The sequence below is a fragment of the Eleginops maclovinus genome, chromosome 6, assembly GCF_036324505.1.
Source record: "Eleginops maclovinus isolate JMC-PN-2008 ecotype Puerto Natales chromosome 6, JC_Emac_rtc_rv5, whole genome shotgun sequence".
In the NCBI taxonomy this organism is placed as follows: Eukaryota; Metazoa; Chordata; class Actinopteri; order Perciformes; family Eleginopidae; genus Eleginops; species Eleginops maclovinus.
Genome location: NC_086354.1, coordinates 7,004,158 through 7,022,629, shown reverse-complemented (window position 1 = coordinate 7,022,629; position 18,472 = coordinate 7,004,158). Strand labels below are relative to the sequence as shown.

At 40.5% G+C, this 18,472-nt stretch overlaps 3 protein-coding genes and 1 non-coding gene across 8 annotated transcripts; 3 read left to right on the top strand and 1 right to left on the bottom strand.

Moving 5' to 3' along the window:
• Positions 1-141: 141 nt before the first annotated feature.
• LOC134865936 (uncharacterized) lies at positions 142-4,215 on the top strand. 3 transcript variants are annotated; one of them, XM_063885790.1, is made up of 4 exons: positions 142-278; positions 1,097-1,290; positions 1,378-1,454; positions 1,575-4,215. In XM_063885790.1, the coding sequence occupies exons 2-4, from the start codon at positions 1,222-1,224 to the stop codon at positions 2,389-2,391; spliced, it is 963 nt and encodes a 320-aa protein (XP_063741860.1). In that variant the 5' UTR covers positions 142-278; positions 1,097-1,221; the 3' UTR covers positions 2,392-4,215. The 3 variants fall into 3 exon arrangements, 2 of the variants coding, with proteins under 2 accessions (XP_063741860.1, XP_063741859.1); XM_063885789.1 differs by lacking the exon at positions 142-278 and adding an exon at positions 380-677; XR_010166008.1 differs by lacking the exon at positions 1,097-1,290.
• Positions 2,566-5,169, bottom strand: LOC134865935 (uncharacterized). The gene is made up of 3 exons (XM_063885788.1): positions 4,506-5,169; positions 4,022-4,157; positions 2,566-3,784 (listed from the first exon to the last, which is right to left on the bottom strand). Exons 1-3 carry the CDS (start codon positions 5,090-5,092, stop codon positions 3,032-3,034), a joined length of 1,476 nt encoding a protein of 491 aa, XP_063741858.1. The 5' UTR covers positions 5,093-5,169; the 3' UTR covers positions 2,566-3,031.
• Positions 5,170-5,598: 429 nt separating this feature from the next.
• Positions 5,599-18,199, top strand: yme1l1b (YME1-like 1b). Of its 3 annotated transcripts, XM_063885787.1 has the most exons (19): positions 5,601-5,903; positions 6,193-6,239; positions 6,608-6,736; positions 7,266-7,443; positions 8,043-8,132; positions 8,299-8,408; positions 9,134-9,284; positions 9,370-9,453; positions 9,806-9,979; positions 10,090-10,242; positions 10,685-10,817; positions 12,017-12,079; positions 12,264-12,376; positions 13,354-13,509; positions 13,607-13,758; positions 14,423-14,549; positions 14,682-14,755; positions 15,945-16,031; positions 16,124-18,199. In XM_063885787.1, exons 3-19 carry the CDS (start codon positions 6,650-6,652, stop codon positions 16,265-16,267), a joined length of 2,076 nt encoding a protein of 691 aa, XP_063741857.1. In that variant the 5' UTR covers positions 5,601-5,903; positions 6,193-6,239; positions 6,608-6,649; the 3' UTR covers positions 16,268-18,199. The 3 variants fall into 3 exon arrangements, with proteins under 3 accessions (XP_063741856.1, XP_063741857.1, XP_063741854.1); XM_063885786.1 differs by lacking the exon at positions 6,193-6,239 and having other exon boundaries at positions 5,599-5,903; positions 9,827-9,979; XM_063885784.1 differs by lacking the exon at positions 6,193-6,239.
• On the top strand, positions 12,702-12,839 carry LOC134866662 (small nucleolar RNA SNORA57). Its single transcript, XR_010166063.1, has one exon. It is a non-coding gene; the product is annotated as a small nucleolar RNA SNORA57 (small nucleolar RNA).
• Positions 18,200-18,472: the final 273 nt, after the last annotated feature.

Genomic DNA, 18,472 nt, shown 5'->3' with positions numbered 1-18,472 from the left:
TATAATACATACAGCTCAGGAAAAATTAAATGCAGTATTATTAGTTTCTTCTTATCTATTTATATATGTCGCTCCTTGCACAAACGCTTCCGCGTTCTACTTAATACTGCTCGATTGTTTCCGGTTAAACAATGGCGACATTCTACGGCCGATCTTTACAAGAGCTCCCAAAGTTGAACATCACCGATGATCACCGGATTTGTAGGACGACCAAGGCCCCAACAAGCAAGTTGGATAAACGTTTAAAATTGTATGCGGCGTCATACACAACTACGAAGGTAAGAAAACAACTATTAACTGACTGACTAACTAACGCTAGGTAACGCCAAATGTTAGCTTTACAAGCTCTCCAACATTAACCAACCTATCTGACGTTACGTAACGCTATGTGCTTTATCTGGTGTTAATTATCTACAACATTATAACGTGTTTTCTTAACCAGCGTTTTATATCAGCCTATATCGTTGGTGTTTTGGATTAACTAATGTTAGTCTTAGCCACTGTCATGCCTAACAGTAATGTCATGTGCAAGATGTGTTGACATGAGTAATATAGATATAACGCTAATGACACGTATGTTATTTTATTCAGTGTCCACTAAAGACAGGCTGTCAGGGCAGGTCGGCATGAGAGCCTTGTGCTACAGGACAATGAGGAAGAGCGAGACACCACACAGTGTAAGTGTAGGCAGGAAGCTGTGTCACTTTGTTCATCCCCGTTCAGTGGTGCTCAGTTCAGAGGAGCTAAGTTTATTCCTAAAGGCTCACCAACTTTAATGTTTTGCCTGTCTCCCTGCACATTGGTCAGATAATTTGATCAAGTTAATAAGGATAAGGTGAAACCTTGTATGGGTGGTCAGAAACATATATACATAAGTTAACACCGCTAATATACACCTTCTAAGGCATGATAGTTATCAAGGAAGGTTATTCAAGTTTGTTTGAGTAGGGAGAGAATATAAAGCTAAGCATTCAGGAGGGTAGGCATCTTCTAGGAGCATGGTTCAGTAACAATAACTGTTCTACTCATAATAACCTACTTGCTCTTTTCCATGAAGCAGAGGTTATATTTCAAATGTTCTTCTCTTTCCTCTTAGATTACGCTTTCGATTCATCGCCAGTGGTGTTGACGCACAGCCAATGCTCCTGTGTGGCAGGCACTATTTTGTGCGATCACATAGTGGCATTGCTGTTCCAAACAGCACATTATTCTCAGCTAAACATGCCAGTTGTGCCCCCTGTACATAGCTGCACAGAATCTGAACAACAATGGCACAAGCCGCGAACAATGGTAATTTAAATGGGGTTAAGGTTTTTTTATATGTCTCTGTTTTGATTTAAAGTGACTCCATCCACAGTAAATGTTTTTTTCTGTTAGGGTGTGAAGCCAGGACCCATCAACTCCATGGTCTTCACCAAGCCGGTACCAAATAGGATGACACAGACTGGAGTAAGGTAATTTGAGTTGTAAAGTCTCGTGTGTTACAAAAACACATTGCTTTTTCTTCATTTGCTGTATTCCTCACCTTATTATGCTTTATTAATGTGCTGTGTTGCCTTAACAATTCTTTATAGGAGTGGATTCTACAGAGGCATGGTGGGTCCATTACCAGATCCCTGCATGTTCAGAATAACGGAGGCATATGCAAAATTTAGTGTTGAGGACAGGCCACTTGTGACCACGATGAACATTGGGCCTGACAAACCCCTTGTGGAAAGTGCCTTCGGGTTAGTGCAGAAGGGCAGTGTTCTGTCATATCAGCAGCCTGCTTTGACATCCCAGCACATCGCACTACACCATGACACACCACCAACAATGCACTTGCCTCTGGAGGGGTACGATGTCTTGCCATCTGATTGCATGTTTGTGTGCTCAGAAGAGGAACTACTACATCTCAGCAGCATTGCTTTAACTATAGAAATGGCTCACAAAATTGAAGAGGCTACACGTGAGCAAAGCTCTTGCTCTGAATGGCATCTGCTCCGCAGACCCAGGGTGACCGCCTCTAGGTTTCAAGAGGTGTGTCATGTCAGGGGCCAGAGCTCTGCAGAGTCACTTGCAGAGCAAATCATGAAGGGAACAAGGCAGATGGCCGACATGAGGAGAGGTGCTGAGATGGAGCCTGTAGTAACAGCTGAGTACAGTAGGCTACTAAATGTTAATTACTCACCCTGTGGTCTTGTCATTCATCCCACTACATCCTGGCTTGCTGCCTCCCCCGATGGCATTGTTTTTGACCACACTGAATACCCCCAATTTCAAATGTCGTACAGGCAAAACAAGACTTTCGTTGTCTTTAGTTTTTTGATCCAGCACGACAACAGGGAAACTGCAACACCGAGTTTGTGTTTCATCCATCGATCGTCTGTCATTATCTTATCTGTAGGCTGAATAATTTGGCTAATGAATTTTGAGGACAACATATCTCCATGGCAACTTGTCTCTCAGAATTTCCGGTGAAAGGAAACATTTATTTCCTGTATACCGGTAGTTGAATTAAAAAAAAACATACAGACATATGTTATGACCCATTTCTCTGTAAAAAGGGTCACGCACACCCCGCACACAAAAATATAAATAGAAGACTGGTCTATTTTAGCAAATCTGCGCGGCGCTTGCGGAGCACTTGCGCGCTGCTCTCACGTCTGGTGTAGCCACTTCCATTGATTACAATGGAATCTATCGTTGCAACGTGCGCTCAACGTGCGCTGCGCTTCAGTTGCGTGTCCAGTGTACCCACAGCGTTACAGTTCATTTTTCATTCATATGTTTTTTCCGCCAATATGTTATATGCACATTGCACAATATGTTACAATGTTCATTTTTACAAATGAATATATAATACATACAACATATGTCAATGAAATGTTAAGAGGGAACAACTGATTAACAGAACTTTACATCCAACGGTTTGCCTACATTGATGTTTGTGTACATAAGATTTACAGAATGTTTCACACAATTATTTGCCACTGGAATAAACAAAATTCACTAAATGAAATTATAAAAACCTGGTGTTGGAACCAATGCTTTACTTAACCCATGCCTTAACTAATGCCTGGTTTTGGTAGTTTGACAACAGGCATGCCACTGTAAACATTTGGCTAATGTTTCCTGCATGGGAAAGGGGGATGATTTCATCAAACCATTTGTTTTGTTTAATTCTCCTAATGACTCGTTCCACATGTACTCGGAGTCGTGCTATTGATTGGGTTTCAGTAACCTGGTATGCAGGCATCTGATTTTGCTTGGACAGAAATGGTGGGCAGTATATTTTGCAGTTATCACAACCATTAATGAGGAAGGCCTTGTCAACCATGACTGCCATTTCTTCCGTGAGCAAATTGGCTAATCCAGACTGTATGAACAGCTCTTTGTCACTCACTGACCCAGCGTAAAGTGAGGAGACAAATGTGACTACACCATGTGGGGCTATGCCAATCAGGCCTTTCATGGTGCCGTGAGATTTGTAGGTGGAGTACATCTCACTTTGCAGGAGTGGTGAGGATGGTGTCTGACACTTGAGCTCAGTGCAGTCCAAGATGACCTGGGTGTCTGGGAAATCTCGGAATTCCTCAGGAAGGTAAGCTTGCACTTCTGCAGGTGTGAGCCAGATGCATTGAGACCCCAGTGCAGTGGCTAGAAAACTTGTCCATGTTGCAATAATGCAGCTCACTGTGGACTGGTGTATGTGGAATCGATGCGCCAGGTCCCTCTCCTTCAAACCAACCGACAGGAAGACGAGGAAAAGAAAGAACTCGTCGATTGGCTGGAGCAGCTGTCTCTGGAAGGTTAAAAAAAAAAGATTACTCCTTTTCATTTATAAACTAGTAAGGCTGTGCTCTTGTTTGGCTAAATGTTTTATAATAGTTATGTGCACCATACCATGGGGAAAACAGTGAGTTGCTGTAATGCACTGGTGTATTTAAAGGGGGCCGAGTCCTTTAGTGTAGCCTTCTGTACATGCAATGGCGTCCCACCCCTGTTTGTTACTACAAAGCACATTCAGACCATAACCTACCGTTGATGGACGTGCAGGTGTGGCCACTTCTTCGTTTCGCTTGGCAGCCGATTTTGCTCTTGAGACCCAAATCATTCTGTAAATGGAAGGCTCAATCAAACCCCAAAACGCCATCAGGTGGTCATAGCTTGGAAATCTATTCACAAAATACGCATACATCATGTCAGTCATTAATTAACATAGTAAATGCAATCATACAGGGTCACCAAAATAATGTTAGCTGTAACTACTAAGCCAATGTCTCATCTCGTATGCTACTTAACATTCAGATAATCTGTTTAAGAAGCTATTTGTGCTGCATTTTATCTGTAACGTTAGGCTACTTTTTAAACAACAATGCGTCCGCATGACAGGCTACAGCAGTCACGCAGTAGGCACATTCATTTCTTCAGACTTACGATAGGATCTTTTATAATTTAACTGATGTTTACTTTGGTCAATGTCAAACAGTTAGCCGAATAGCACAAATTAGGTCAAACGTTACCTGGTATAGAATCGGATGTCCGCGTCAGAGCCAGCAAACCGCTGTAAGCCAAACTCTCGCTGGACACGTAACTCCTGTATTTCTTTTCTCAGATCCTCTACTTCTTTGGACAGGTCTCCTGCAGCTGATGCAGACATGTCAAGTGCAGACGGTTCAGGGACTGAGCAGTAGTCGTGATCCTTAGTGCCATCGGTGTGCTGTTCTTGCTCCTCACCGGGGACTGGTTCAATGGGCCGCTCTGTTCTCTGCCACACATTACGCCGTGGTATTTCAACGGTATAGCCATTCCATTCAAAAAGCTTCGGTACAGCACCTTTAACAAGCCTTCTCCGACCATCAAGGGTCTTTGGCTCTTTGAGTTGATCGGTAGCAAAGTGTCTGCTGCAGACCTTTGTGTGAGAGGAGATGGTGAAACTATCCCGACGTATGTTCACCAGCCACTGTCTTCTCAGGTCGGGATGGGTTGGAAAGCCATGGAAACTCAAAATACCATTAAATTTCGATGATGCCGAACAAAGCGGAACACAACAATGTTCGGAGTTTTTCTTCTGCTGTTTTTGAAAACGCATTTTCTTATGGGTATTCATGGCGAAATATTACCTCAGGAGCTGTAACTATAGCTAGTTCGAAGTAAAGAAACAGACCGGAAATGTCCGAGCCGTATTATTTGGAGTCGGAAGTACGTCACAAAGCTTAGTGCAAGTAGCGAATTAAATGATTTTATTTTTGTTTTATTGTATTCTATAAACTACTGACAACATTTCTCTGTGTTGCAATTGAACAGACAATGAATGGATGTAGAGATTGAAGACAACAATCTGGAGTGGTCTCTTACTGTGGCTGCTACTGAAAATGCACAAAGTATTATTTGCACCTACTTGCACTACTGTCAAACTGTGTTGTTTGTGTCTAATATATATATATTATTTAGCTTTTTTTTTTTTGTATACCCCTTTTTACCCCCCCCCCATATTTTTTTCTAGGCTTTTATCTTTTCATGTTATATGTTCTTGTTTATGTTCGCACTGTGGGACTGCCAGAAACGGTATTTCAATTTTCTGTAGGTATAACACATGAGGAAACTTTGACAATGTGGACTCTGACTTTGACTTTACTTTTTTACAGTTTAAACTCTAGTCTAGACTGTAACGATTGTAAACGGAACTGTAGTGAGCTTGGCAAAAAAGAGCGAGTACAGGGATGCAGAATATGTCACAACACGTCTGAGGTCATATCCGGTTTATTGTCGGCTCTGCTCCTGAAGTTCGCAGTTTGATTTGTTATGCCTGTGAAGTAAAATAAATACGGCCCTTTAACTCAGGGACATATAGCTTAACGGGCATTGTGTACCAGCGAGAAGTAAACATGTTTTCTCTGTCAATGACATTCCAACCACAGGTAAGAAAGCAGGAAACGTTAGGCCAAGCTAACGTTGGCATTGTTGTTGTTTTGGTTGTTGAGTCGAGCATGCTAGCGAGCTAAATTAACCTTAGCTTGTTCTGTCATTAGCCAGACTGCTATCGACCTCATTTTACTTTAAAGTGATATATCGTTACGTTAACCTCTGCGGACATTGTATCACAATTGTTTCAGCATATTTACCTTTAATAAACTGAAGTAAACACTATGTGGCTCCTTGAGAGAAGTTTTAGCTAGCTAACACTACTGTTCTGATGTGTGTCCTTAGCTTCCAGATGGGGAAACTGCGTCAATGAGCGACATGTTTGACTACTGGTGATTTTATTATCTAATAAATCAGCAGTTCAATTAACATTTCCACTGATTCGTGATTATCACCTTTATACGGCTAACGTTACCTATTTAGAACTAACCTAAGCTATTAGGGTGTAAGCTTTTGGCTACATCGTGTTGGTTTTATAACACCATCTACTGTAGCTGATGTACTTTACCTGTGGCTACCTGCAGTCTGTAAGTTAAGTAATTGATCTACCTAACAATAGTGTGTGTGTGTGTGTGTGTGTGTGTGTGTGTGTGTGTGTGTGTGTGTGTGTGTGTGTGTGTGTGTGTGTGTGTGTGAGATGATATTTGTAACATGTATAATAGTCCACCTTTTCTGACTGTTCGATTACATGTGATGACAGGTGACTGTACCTCTAAGCCACCTCATCAATGTCCTCCACTCTATGAAGAGCTCAGTGGGAAGCAGCATCAGTGCCTCCTGCAGAACTCACAAGGAGCATGCCTCAGACTCAGAACTACACCGCACAGAGGTAAAGCATTGTTTCCTTAACTCCCTTTTGAATTATTTTATTGAACTGCTTATTTCATTAACAGACACACTTTGCTCAGAGTATACACTATTTTTTTTTTTAAATAGACTATACGCACATCACAACCAAGATACAAGAAAAAATAAAACTGAAAGAGAGTCCACATTTTTAACAAAAGGGACTCCAGAAAAACGTATTTTTGGAGGCATTTCATTAGATTAAATTAGAGAACTTTGTTGATCCCAATTAAGGAAATTGTTTTGACACAGCAGCATGTAAACAAGGCATTGCACATTCATTAAAAATAAACATAACAAGTAAATGTATACAAATGAACAGTCAAAGATATATATCTATAGAATATATCTCAAAAGGATACACAATATCTCGATGTAATATGCAGTATAAATATGGACCATCCTACTTTAAGAAAAATGGTAACTTAGGGTACTACTTACTTTATGAGTTTGCTATGCTACTTAATGTCAAATCTCCTCTTCTAAAGAGTATCATGTTTATTTGTCTGCAGCCCATGTTGAACCTGCGTGAGCTTGGCCTATCAGACCTGCGAGCACAGGAGCTGGAGGAGCTGGTGAGCAGTGTGTTACCACGTCTGAGTCCACAGGACGCACCACTTCCATTGGATGGACAGACGGCTTGGAGGACGTCACATCTCTCGACACACTCATTTTACCACAACAAACATGGTGAGAGTGCTCATCTGTGCTCATGAACAGGCCTCCTATAGTGAAGAATGCAGCACCCACAAGAACAGTACATGGGATTTAGGTGGATCTACTCCTAACTTCTGCAAATAAGTGTTCTTGTGAGTTTACAATGAGCCCTCAAGGGTTTTCTTTATGGAGTCCACCATGTTGCTAGGCCATGACTAGAAAGGACAAACATCTTTCTGGCTCTAGAAATGGTCTTTTATGTATTTATGTTACTTGAAGGCCACTGTAGGTTCTCTTTATGATTGGATAGAGACGGTGAGCTGATATTCAGTTGCTCACAATACAGTATACCACCTCACTGCTAGATGTCACTACATCTGACCCACACCTTTATATAGGTGTGGCTGGGTCTTTTGCCAACCCATCATCATTCATATATCACAACCACATGCCAGGACCTCACAAACTGCAGAAAAGGTGGTGGTAAGCATCAGTCTCAAAATGTTGATGACTCTGCTTTAGCTTAGTTACTAGTTGACTGTTCTATCAAGCAACCAGGGCCTCTGTTGCCACCTTTTCTAAAAGGTTAAGTATATCAGGGATAATGGTTCGACCTTGTCCTCTGTTTGCAGGCTTCTCATGTGGTGCAATGCCCCTGTCTTATTCCAGGCAGCACCCTTCACCTCTTCAGTCTGTCTGCAAAGAGCTGAAACACTGGCCAGGTAACTATGGATCAATATGTAATAGTTTATTACTAATCTATGGTTACTTATTTTTACTTGTATTTGAAATATATATTCACAATGATAATGCTCATCTAGTTCATATATTTGCTGGGGAAATATCATGCTTGGTTCTTTAACATAATTAGTTTACTGTATATTTCAGTGTGGGTCCCCACCAGAGGCTTTAAAACTTTAAAGAGCAAAACCAGACGACTGCAGTCGGGCTTAGACCGGCCCCTGGAGTCTGAGGGCTTCACTCCGACCTTCATGAAGGTATGTGCATAGAGTCAGAAGATAACGAAGTCCTTAAACATGCTATAGGTATTCTGTAAAGAGGCTCTATTATGCTTTTTGGGGTTTTACCTCTCCTGTAGTGTGTTATAGTTTTTGTGCATGTAAATGGTCTGCAACGTCTAAAATACGAAAGGTCCCATAGAGGGAGTTTCTCTCCCACATACTGCCTGAAATACCTGCATTGGACTCCTTTGTACTTCTCTCACTCAGTAACATCACTATGTCACACTCACACTTCTATTTGCTACTGCTCCATCACATTGTACATGGTATTCTTAGGGGCGGGACATCTCTAAGCAGCTAACCAATCAGAGCAGACTGGGCTCTGGTTTCAGACAGGGTGAAAAGAGGTGCAGCAGCACAGTCAGTATGAGGAAAATAAAGGGCTTTTGAACATTAAAGCATGGAAACAAGTCACAGAAGAGGCAGAAAATACTAATATGAACCTGAAAATGAGCATGGTAGGGCCTCTGCTTTAATCAGCACCGAAATCTCCTTAAACAACTATTCATATGTCAGCTAAGCTCACCCAGCTGCCTGCTTAAGAGGCCCCTGCTCTGTCTTTATGTTTTAAATATAGAACTGCTTAAAGATGTCAGGCCTACAGAGTGAGTCCAGTGTGGTAGTCGTGAGAGTTAAAGTGTAATATAGTCTAGTATTCAGGCTTTGTGAATGCTGCTAACCTACCCTAACTTGTACTTCAGGGTTTCCTGACACGAGACAAGGGGGTTGAAATTGAGAATCTAGACAGCCTGGTTAAGATAAAGAACATACCAGATGGACAGCAGGATTCTTTCAAGAGGGGCTTCGCTGAAGGTTTCCTGAAAGCCCAAACCCTGACACAACGCACACAAGGCAAGTTGATTACAGACCGTCCCGCATTACTAAGTCACATCAACGTTTTTATTATGAAACAGTTTTTCACACTCCCTCTATTCAGACTCCCTCAAGAGGACTCGTCTCATCCTGCTGGTGCTGCTTCTTGCTGGGCTCTACGGTCTCTCCAAGACCCCCTTCGTATCGGGTAAATACTCCGTTTCTTTTTTTTTTAATGCATGAAATCCACTCCAATATATATGTAAGTTGCATGGTTCAAGTGTTTTTAATAGCCTCAGCTTTCACTGCATGGAAAAAATATCCAACTCTGTATGCAAAGATCCCACACAAAACACAGAGCGCTCACTCCGACACACCTCAAAAGAACCAACAAATCAGAGAGCAATCACTCTGAGCCAAGACAAAATTACGTCGACCACTAACCACCCCATAGGCAGCACAATTGGCCAAATAACTAATCTATGCATTGAGCACGTATGGGTGACATTAACCGTGTCCTGCAGTGTGATTTCGAACTTTAATCTAACCATCTTTGATAGTACGGTTCCGAACCACATCAGGATTGGACTCGGCTGTGGACCCGGTCCAGATGAAGAACGTGACGTTCGAGCACGTCAAGGGGATAGATGAAGCTAAGAACGAGCTGCAGGATGTGGTGGAGTTCCTGAAAAACCCGGATAAGTTCACCGTCTTGGGAGGAAAGCTGCCAAAAGGTACTGGCAGTTTTGTCATTTCATTATCTCTGTTAGAGTGTGGTGTCAATTTAGGGTTACGGTTTTGTGTCTTTCTCTCATTCTTCCTCCTCTCTTTTTTCTCTCTTCAGGTGTTCTTCTGGTCGGACCGCCTGGGACCGGAAAGACTCTCCTGGCGCGAGCGGTGGCTGGAGAGGCCGATGTGCCTTTTTACTACGCCTCTGGGTCCGAATTTGACGAGATGTTTGTTGGAGTAGGTGCCAGCCGCATCAGGAATCTTTTTAGTAAGCACTTTATTCAACTGTTTTGATATCATAATCAAAAGTTTGTTATATTTGTCACCGTAGGAAACCTCTTGAGAGTGAAATGGACTTCTTCTGATTAAAGGGCAGCAGGATTGGGGCTAAAATGATTTATTGATGTGCTGGGTTACGTCCCTGTGGTCTGAGTAGGAGAGCATGGAGACAATAACTCAACAACCAGTTAATTTCAGGGACTCAGGGAGCTGAAATAAGCATGGGTGTTTTCTCACATAAAATGCAAATGGTCACAGAAATTACCAAATGAAGTCGAGAGGGCGACAAGGTGATCATCCCAGACAAAAAAAACAGATATAACAAAACTACACATGACCATTTCTGCAACTTTAAACCAAAAGCAAACCAAACACTGCTTCCAATATTGTGATACACGTGTTTCAGTATTTGTCTCGCTGCTTGTTTCCAGGGGAGGCTAAAGCAAACGCTCCCTGTGTGATCTTCATCGATGAGCTGGACAGCGTGGGGGGGAAGAGGATCGAGTCTCCCATGCACCCTTACTCCAGACAGACTATCAACCAACTCCTTGCTGAGATGGATGGGTAATTACTTAAATGATCTGATCTATTTTCACAGTTGTGACATTATTTGATCTCAAAATCAAGCTAATTTGACAACATGGTGTTTTTGCAAGGCTTGTCGGTGCAGTCTTCTCTCATGAAGCATTCGAACATCAAAGATACAGAAAAAATCCAATTTAAAATATGTTTTATTGATAAATACTGTTGGTTTCAATGTGACATGTACTCAATTTGCATCATTATAACAGCCATAATTACAATAATATACCTCCTCTTTTGTCACTGTCTGAATGTATATAAGTTAATCCTATGCCACGTATGAAAGCATTTTACTTTATTAAAGCGTTTCTCAGCTAGCTAACTATGTTACTATGTTCTTTTCTTATCTGTAACTTCCTGTGAAGTACCTGTTGGCAAAAGTGAGCCCGCCCTGACCCTGTTGCTAAGCATCCTTGACTACAAATATCATTTTGTTTGACTTGTGGGTATTCTTTCTCACGCAGACATGCTGTGCAAGGCATTAGACATCACAGCTGTGGTATATGGTTATTATACCACGACTTTGAACCAATCAGATCACTTTATTCGAGCTACCTATTTCAGATTTAGTTTCATATTGCAGTAGCAAGGACATTTGACATTCAGATTGAACTTAATTCCATTCCTTGCACACTTAATGTAAAGAATATCCTGCTTTATATTGTATTTACTGAAAATGTGGCCTTTAGTTGTGATTTATTTGTCAGACAGTTTATAGATTCTTTGTATTGATGGCCAACTGTGTATTTATTTTTAACTCTAATGCTGGTCTATTTCTAGTTTGAGACGTTTATAGTTTAGAATTGTTTATTTCTACTCTTTTAATTTATAATTATGAGCAATGTTTTGTTTTATGCTGCTGCAACAACAACAACAATCCAATTTGGTATCAATAAAGTACCTCTTATCTTATCTTGTAAATTAACAAGCTATTAACAAAAACCGTAATTACACATTCTTTCCTAATAATTTGCATTGGATTTGTTCAACTACAGATAATTAAAATAAGTTTATTATCACTAGTGCACGCGGGACCGAATATCTTTAGTCTTCACCGGAATAAATGAAGTAGTTTAATGTGGTTCAAAATATGAATGAGTCAGTGTTATAAATTGCTGTGGTGAACACAAAGCTAGAGACCTTCTGTGCTCCAAAGACTGACCTGTCTTATTGTTTTGTAGGTTTAAACCAAATGAAGGTGTGATCATCATCGGAGCAACTAACTTCCCGGAGGCTTTGGATAAGTACGTTTACTTCTGTGTCTCCTGCTCGAGCGCACATTCATGTTGTTGTTTAAAACCTTCAGAGCTTTCCTTGTCAACAACAACTAATGGACTGCAACCCTGAGGGTGTTTCTGTTGCAGTGATCCACATTGTACGCTACCACAGTTTCAGTGTGTCACTGACGAGCTGAACTTCTTTTTTTAGCGCTCTGATCCGCCCAGGACGCTTTGACATGCAGGTGAACGTCCCCAAACCAGACGTGAGAGGACGCACAGAGATCATCAACTGGTATCTGAGGAAGATTAAAGTGGATCCAGGTGTGGAAGCAGCATCTGCTTATCAAAACATTATTTCTGTCAAATGATGTTATTTTAAAATAGAACCCTGATTGTTTGCATGCATTGGTTCGGTTGTCTTGACACACTTAACGAACAGAGCAGAGCTAGGGATCGATAACGTGTTGATACCCATTCCATTATCGATTCCTCTTATAGATTAGATTCTTCATAAATGACGTTATTGATACCTGCTAATTGTTGTTGAAATAGAGTAAATACATGCAAGGCTCAATACTAACCTTTTTCACAATCGTCCCTTTTTTTAATCAGTATAAACCAAACCGCTCAAACGATAAATAAATAATGTGTTTGTATTTACATATTTGCGTGGAACCCGTACTCGTGTGTGAAATGTTCAGAGGAAAACTAAAGGCAGTGATATGTCTTCGGTACCGGTGTGTGTGATCGTCTGCCGGTTCTATCCTCAGTCGCTGTCACATTCATGCCTTAATGATTGAATTGGGTCTATAGAGGGTTTCCTCCGCAGATCTTTAAAAGGAATTACAATGAAAAAACTTCTCTCAGAGTATTGAAAATAAGTCATTCCAGAACTGACAATGCTTTTCAACCCACTGGGAAACAAAGCTTGGAATTAAAAAATATATAGGCGTCAGTTTGTATCTTAATGGAACCCCTGTTAAAGCTAGCTGTTAGCTCCAGGCTAGCTTTAACTAGCAAGTTGTTGTATCGAAATGTATGAGGGTTAGCCCATTATTAGCACCAAGGGTTGTTTATCTTTTCTCTTGCATTACATCCTTGTGTAATACCCAACAATTGGAAAGAGCACAACAAGGAACTAGTTTTCAAACTTAACCGGTTCTCAATTCTCTAACTTATACATGACTAGCATTCTTTTAAGCTGACACAATAGGCTGAGTGTTTGCTGTTTACTTTCCTTTGACAGGAACCTGGAGTGAGACCCTAGACTGTAACTGATAACCCTTTCCTCTCTGCAGCTATTGAAGCCAACATTATTGCCCGGGGCACCGTGGGCTTCTCTGGCGCTGACCTGGAAAATCTGGTCAACCAGGCAGCCCTGAAGGCAGCCGTGGATGGCAAAGACATGGTCACCCTGAAGGAGATGGAGTTCGCTAAGGACAAAATCCTCATGGGTGAGTCATGAGGAAGCTTTAATAGAAAGACATCTCTCATTGACTTCATGTTGAGAATGTGGCAATAAAGCAACTTAATTCTTCTCTTTCCTTCAAGGCCCTGAGAGAAAGAGTGCTCAAATAGACAAGAAGAACAAGACCATCACTGCGTACCATGAATCCGGCCATGCCATTGTCGCCTACTACACCAAAGATGCCATGCCCATTAACAAGGCCACCATCATGCCCAGAGGTCCGAGCCTAGGACATGTGAGAAAACCACTTTTAAACTAAAGGTTTTAAATCAGCATATTAAAGGGATGGTTTGTCTGTTGAAGTGGCCCAACCCGGAAGTTAGCATCATAGGGACTCCCTTGACAAAAAGCACCAGGATTTTTCAAATGGATTTTAAAATATTGCAGAAAATAAGATCTTTGGGAAACAGATGTTTATGAAACTTACATGTGTTGTTCATCAGGATCATCTGAACATATATACATCATATTTTTTAGCAATCATCAGAATAAAAAAGCTAACGTTAGCCTAAAAACAAACTACAGGACCGCCGCATAACTTCATGACACCGCCGCTAAGCTAACGGCAGCCAATGACTTTTAGTGGTACATTTAGCAACTGCTGTTTTTATGACCCATATGACTCGGGGGTATGTACTGGAGGGTTTCATGTCGGGGATCTACCAAAAATTGTTAGGAACCAAAAGTGCTAAAATGCTAACTCATTCCCAGGTTTTAGGACTCATTCCTGCTACACTTTATTGACACTTTATATATAAAATCCACTTTTTAATGTCTTTAATCATTAATATGTGCCCCCTCTGGGTTAAGAGATTTTATTGACTGTTATTCCTTTAAAGTTGTACATCTCTCAACCCGTAAATGATTGAATTCCTTCTCCCCATGCTCATCGACGTCAGGTCTCTATGCTCCCGGAGAACGACCGCTGGAGTGAGACTCGCTCTCAGCTGCTGGCCCAGATGGACGTCAGTATGGGCGGCCGTGTGGCGGAGGAGATCATATTTGGCAGTGAATACATCACAACAGGTAATAAGAAATTCCTAAGATGTTTACATATAAAGGTTAGCATGTTTTACAAATCTCAATTCTTTGCCTTGAATAAAGCTGGTTAGCAGGGTTGAATCTAAAAAGCATTCAATGTCACTTCTCCCTCCCCAGGTGCATCAAGCGACTTCGATGGTGCCACAAAGATCGCTAAGATGATGGTGACCAGATTTGGAATGTGTGAAAAGGTAGGGTGCTTAAGAAGGGAAGGCTTGTTGTGCAGAACTGGTCTGTTGCAGCTCTGTATTCTTTCAAATCAGGCTGGTTATTCTTTCTTTTTGCCAGGGCCATCAGATAACTTTTCCTGTCTTTATTGCTCTGTAACTTGTATTTCTGTCTGGATGGATGGTTGGATGGTTGGTTGGATGGATGGTTGGATGGATGGATGGATGGTTGGATGGATGGATGGATGGATGGTTGGTTGGATGGATGGTTGGATGGTTGGTTGGATGGATGGTTGGATGGATGGATGGATGGTTGGATGGATGGATGGATGGATGGTTGGATGGATGGATGGATGGATGGATGGATGGAGTACTTTATTCATCTCAATTTGGGAAATGTTTGCGATGCAGCAACATAAACACAAGCATTTTACATTACAATAGAAACAAAATAGCATAAAAACAAAGTAGAAAATATATGTCGGACTAAAAATGTACACAAAATATAAACAAAAACAAAACATTAAGCAGGATATTATATATACATAAGCGTGTAAGGATTTAACTGTCTCTTTATATTTAAGCTTGTTTTTATTTCTCTTTTTTGTGGCTTACTCATGACTGTTTTTTTGTATGTATGTAAATATAATAGTACAACCCTTTTCTGCTGCTGTTACCTTATTTTCTCTATATTTCATGTTATTTTGCTGAAGCCTTTATCCAAAGCAACTTTAAACTCCACTTTAAAATACAATTGAATTTAGTTTGCCATACTTTCAAGTGGTTTTTTATAGCTTTTATTGTTCTTTTCTATTTCAATTTGTATTCATTGTGTATACTCATTTTCTTTTTCAATGCTAAATAGTTTCTTAAAAATACTTCTTTTTATGATCTTTATATTTTTGACCTACTTTTACAACTTGTTTTCTTAGATAGTTTATGTTCACACCAGCAGACACCAAATCAAATTCCTTGTATGTGTAAATGTACCTGGCAATAAACTGGATTCAGATTCTGATTCTGAACTTAAGTCAAATTTAAATTTGAGATTAAGTATGCACAATGACCCTTCCGCATGTTATTTACAGGGAGTGGGATCAAACCACTGACGCTTATTGTTTTCAATGTGATATATAAATAAACGTGCCTTTCCTCGCTGTTTTCCTCTCAATTTATTAACTTTTCTGCATCTGTTTCCCCTTCCTGTCCCCAGCTGGGTGTGATGACCTACAGCGACATGACGGCCCAGAGCCCGGAGACACAAGCAGCTGTGGAGCACGAAGTCAGGGTGTTATTAAAGGTCCGTGTAATCTGTGTTTTATACAACTTAACAACGATTTCTCTGTCATCAAACTTTTTTTTCTTACCATCATTTCCTCTCGCCGTCTCCAGGATTCTTACGAGCGTGCCAGAGCCCTGCTGAAATCTCACGCCAAAGAGCACAAAAACCTGGCAGAGGCTCTGCTCCTGTACGAGACGCTGGATGCCAAGGACATCCGGCTGGTCCTGGAGGGCAAGACCCTGGAGACCAGATGAAAGAGCGCCAATCAGAGGGTAGCACCAGAGCAGGGGGGGGAGGGGGCGGGGTTTTAAGCGCTCAGGGGTCATGGAAAAGAGGAAAAGACTCTATTCATGAATCGAAGAGGTAAAAAACTCATTGTCTGCTTTCACAAAGCGATGATGTATAGAGCCGTCATATCGTCATGCTGTCACGTCTGTGTAACCTCATCATTATTTCCACATCTTTGTTGTGTTGCACTTTAATATGATTTTCCTGCTGCTGTTAGTTCACTATATGACGAGGGCTCACAGGAGAAATGCCTAATGATAAGGAAAAGTCGCTCAGGTCACTTCGTCCTTCAGTGGTAGGAAATATATGTGAATGTAGGGCTGCAACAAATGCTTATTATCATTATCAACGATCTACTGATTATTCCCTGGATTTATCAGTCTTGTCTGTAGGGCATCTGTCTCATTGACATCCAAAAGAAAATACACCCATACATTTGTTCGATTGATCTCACTTGAGATGTTTCAATACTACTTGGAAATGGGTTATTTCAGTACCTTAGCCTAATAAAAAGTTAGAACATAGGGAACGTTTTTATCCCAGTCAACAGTGGTGTCTTTAAATGGCTTGTTGAGTCATTCCAAACCCAACATTTGTTTTAATTTAATAAAATGAAAAGCAGGAAATCTACACGAGTATGAACAAAAGCCTTTCCTGCCATTTTTTCATGTAAAATGACCTTTATGATTAATGCATTATCAAGCGATTGGCAAACGTTCTTCCGTCATTTGACTTGATTGTGTTAATTGTTATAAAAGGGATTTCAAATATGGTCAAATTCTGTGCAGCCTGGTCTCTTAAAATTCCTATACTGTCGATGCGAAATACTGAGCGGTATTTATCTTTAACCCAAAGAGCTACTTGGTAATCATTGCAACAAGTCCTCACGAAATCACAACCCCTATTTAGTTGTCTTGTATACATATTTTTGGTCTAGTTTTTCGATTTTTTTATGACACTTCTAGTGTGTGTCTCAATTTGGGCACCCAAAAGTGGCACAATGGGGTGCTTGACTTGGTCTTACCATCAGATTCTAAGTATCCTGGATCATAAATCATGTTTATATCCTCCCGTTCCCCTCTGTTGTGTCACTCATTCTTATTTTTAAATGTGGCCTTTTTTGGGGAATGAACTTTAATTGTATGTATTTCCTTTTTAAAAGACTAGGTCTGACAAGTTAAACTATAGCATCTCAACATTTTGGGTAAACATTCAAAAGCACTTCTGCACTCTATTATTTTATTTATGCTGTGAAAAATGTCTGATAATCTGAAAAAGCATGCACCAAATACAAGCTGTGTTTATGTAGTGATAAAGCATTGGGATTTGAGGATTTAAGTTGTAATGCTCAAGCCTAATTTATTTAAATAGAGTTAGGCTTCCGAAAAGCCTCTGAAGAACATCAGTGTTTCTTGTAATAGCAAATTAGTTGATGAAAATCTCTTAATCTTTAAATTATTGATTAAAAACAACAGTCAGTTATCAGTTTATTGTCCATTGGCTTCTTTTCTTTTCTTGGTAATTTGAGGCAGAGATCTTGAATTTCCCATTGTTAAGCCAATACAGCAGTGTATGATGAGCGCTATTTAACATTTAATTGAAAGTATAGCTTTTGTCAAAATGACCACCAGCATATGTACTTTATTGTGTTGCCCTTTTCCCTTTCTTTGCTTCATTTTGACTTTATTTCTTCAGTTTACTGGCCTTTTTATCCCTGTTTTGCTGTATATATGATTTGTTGGTGTTGAGAACAGTGTATATAGATGTATAGCAATGCTTTTATGCTGTGCACATTGAATGGCTCTCTGCTGTTGATGGACAGAGTCTCTCAACAATCTGATGGCAATGGTTGATGAATGTTTGAGCAGCTCAAATAAATAAAAAGAAGCCCAAAAATGTGTTTGTTTGAGGTCTGTGGGTGGAAGTGTACTCCAGATTTATTATTTACAAAACTATAACATGCATATACTTTGTTACAAATGATACAAAATGAACAAGCTGTACACTTCTCACGGAAAAATCAAGACTAGTTTTAAAGGTCACCTATTATGCTTAATCCACTGTTTCATGTCTTTTATACATAAACGTGTTCCCCACCTGTGTTAAGAAATGTGTAAAGGTCCAGGAAAAAAGATTCTCTCTCTTTTTGTCCTGAGCCATTTATTCTGAAA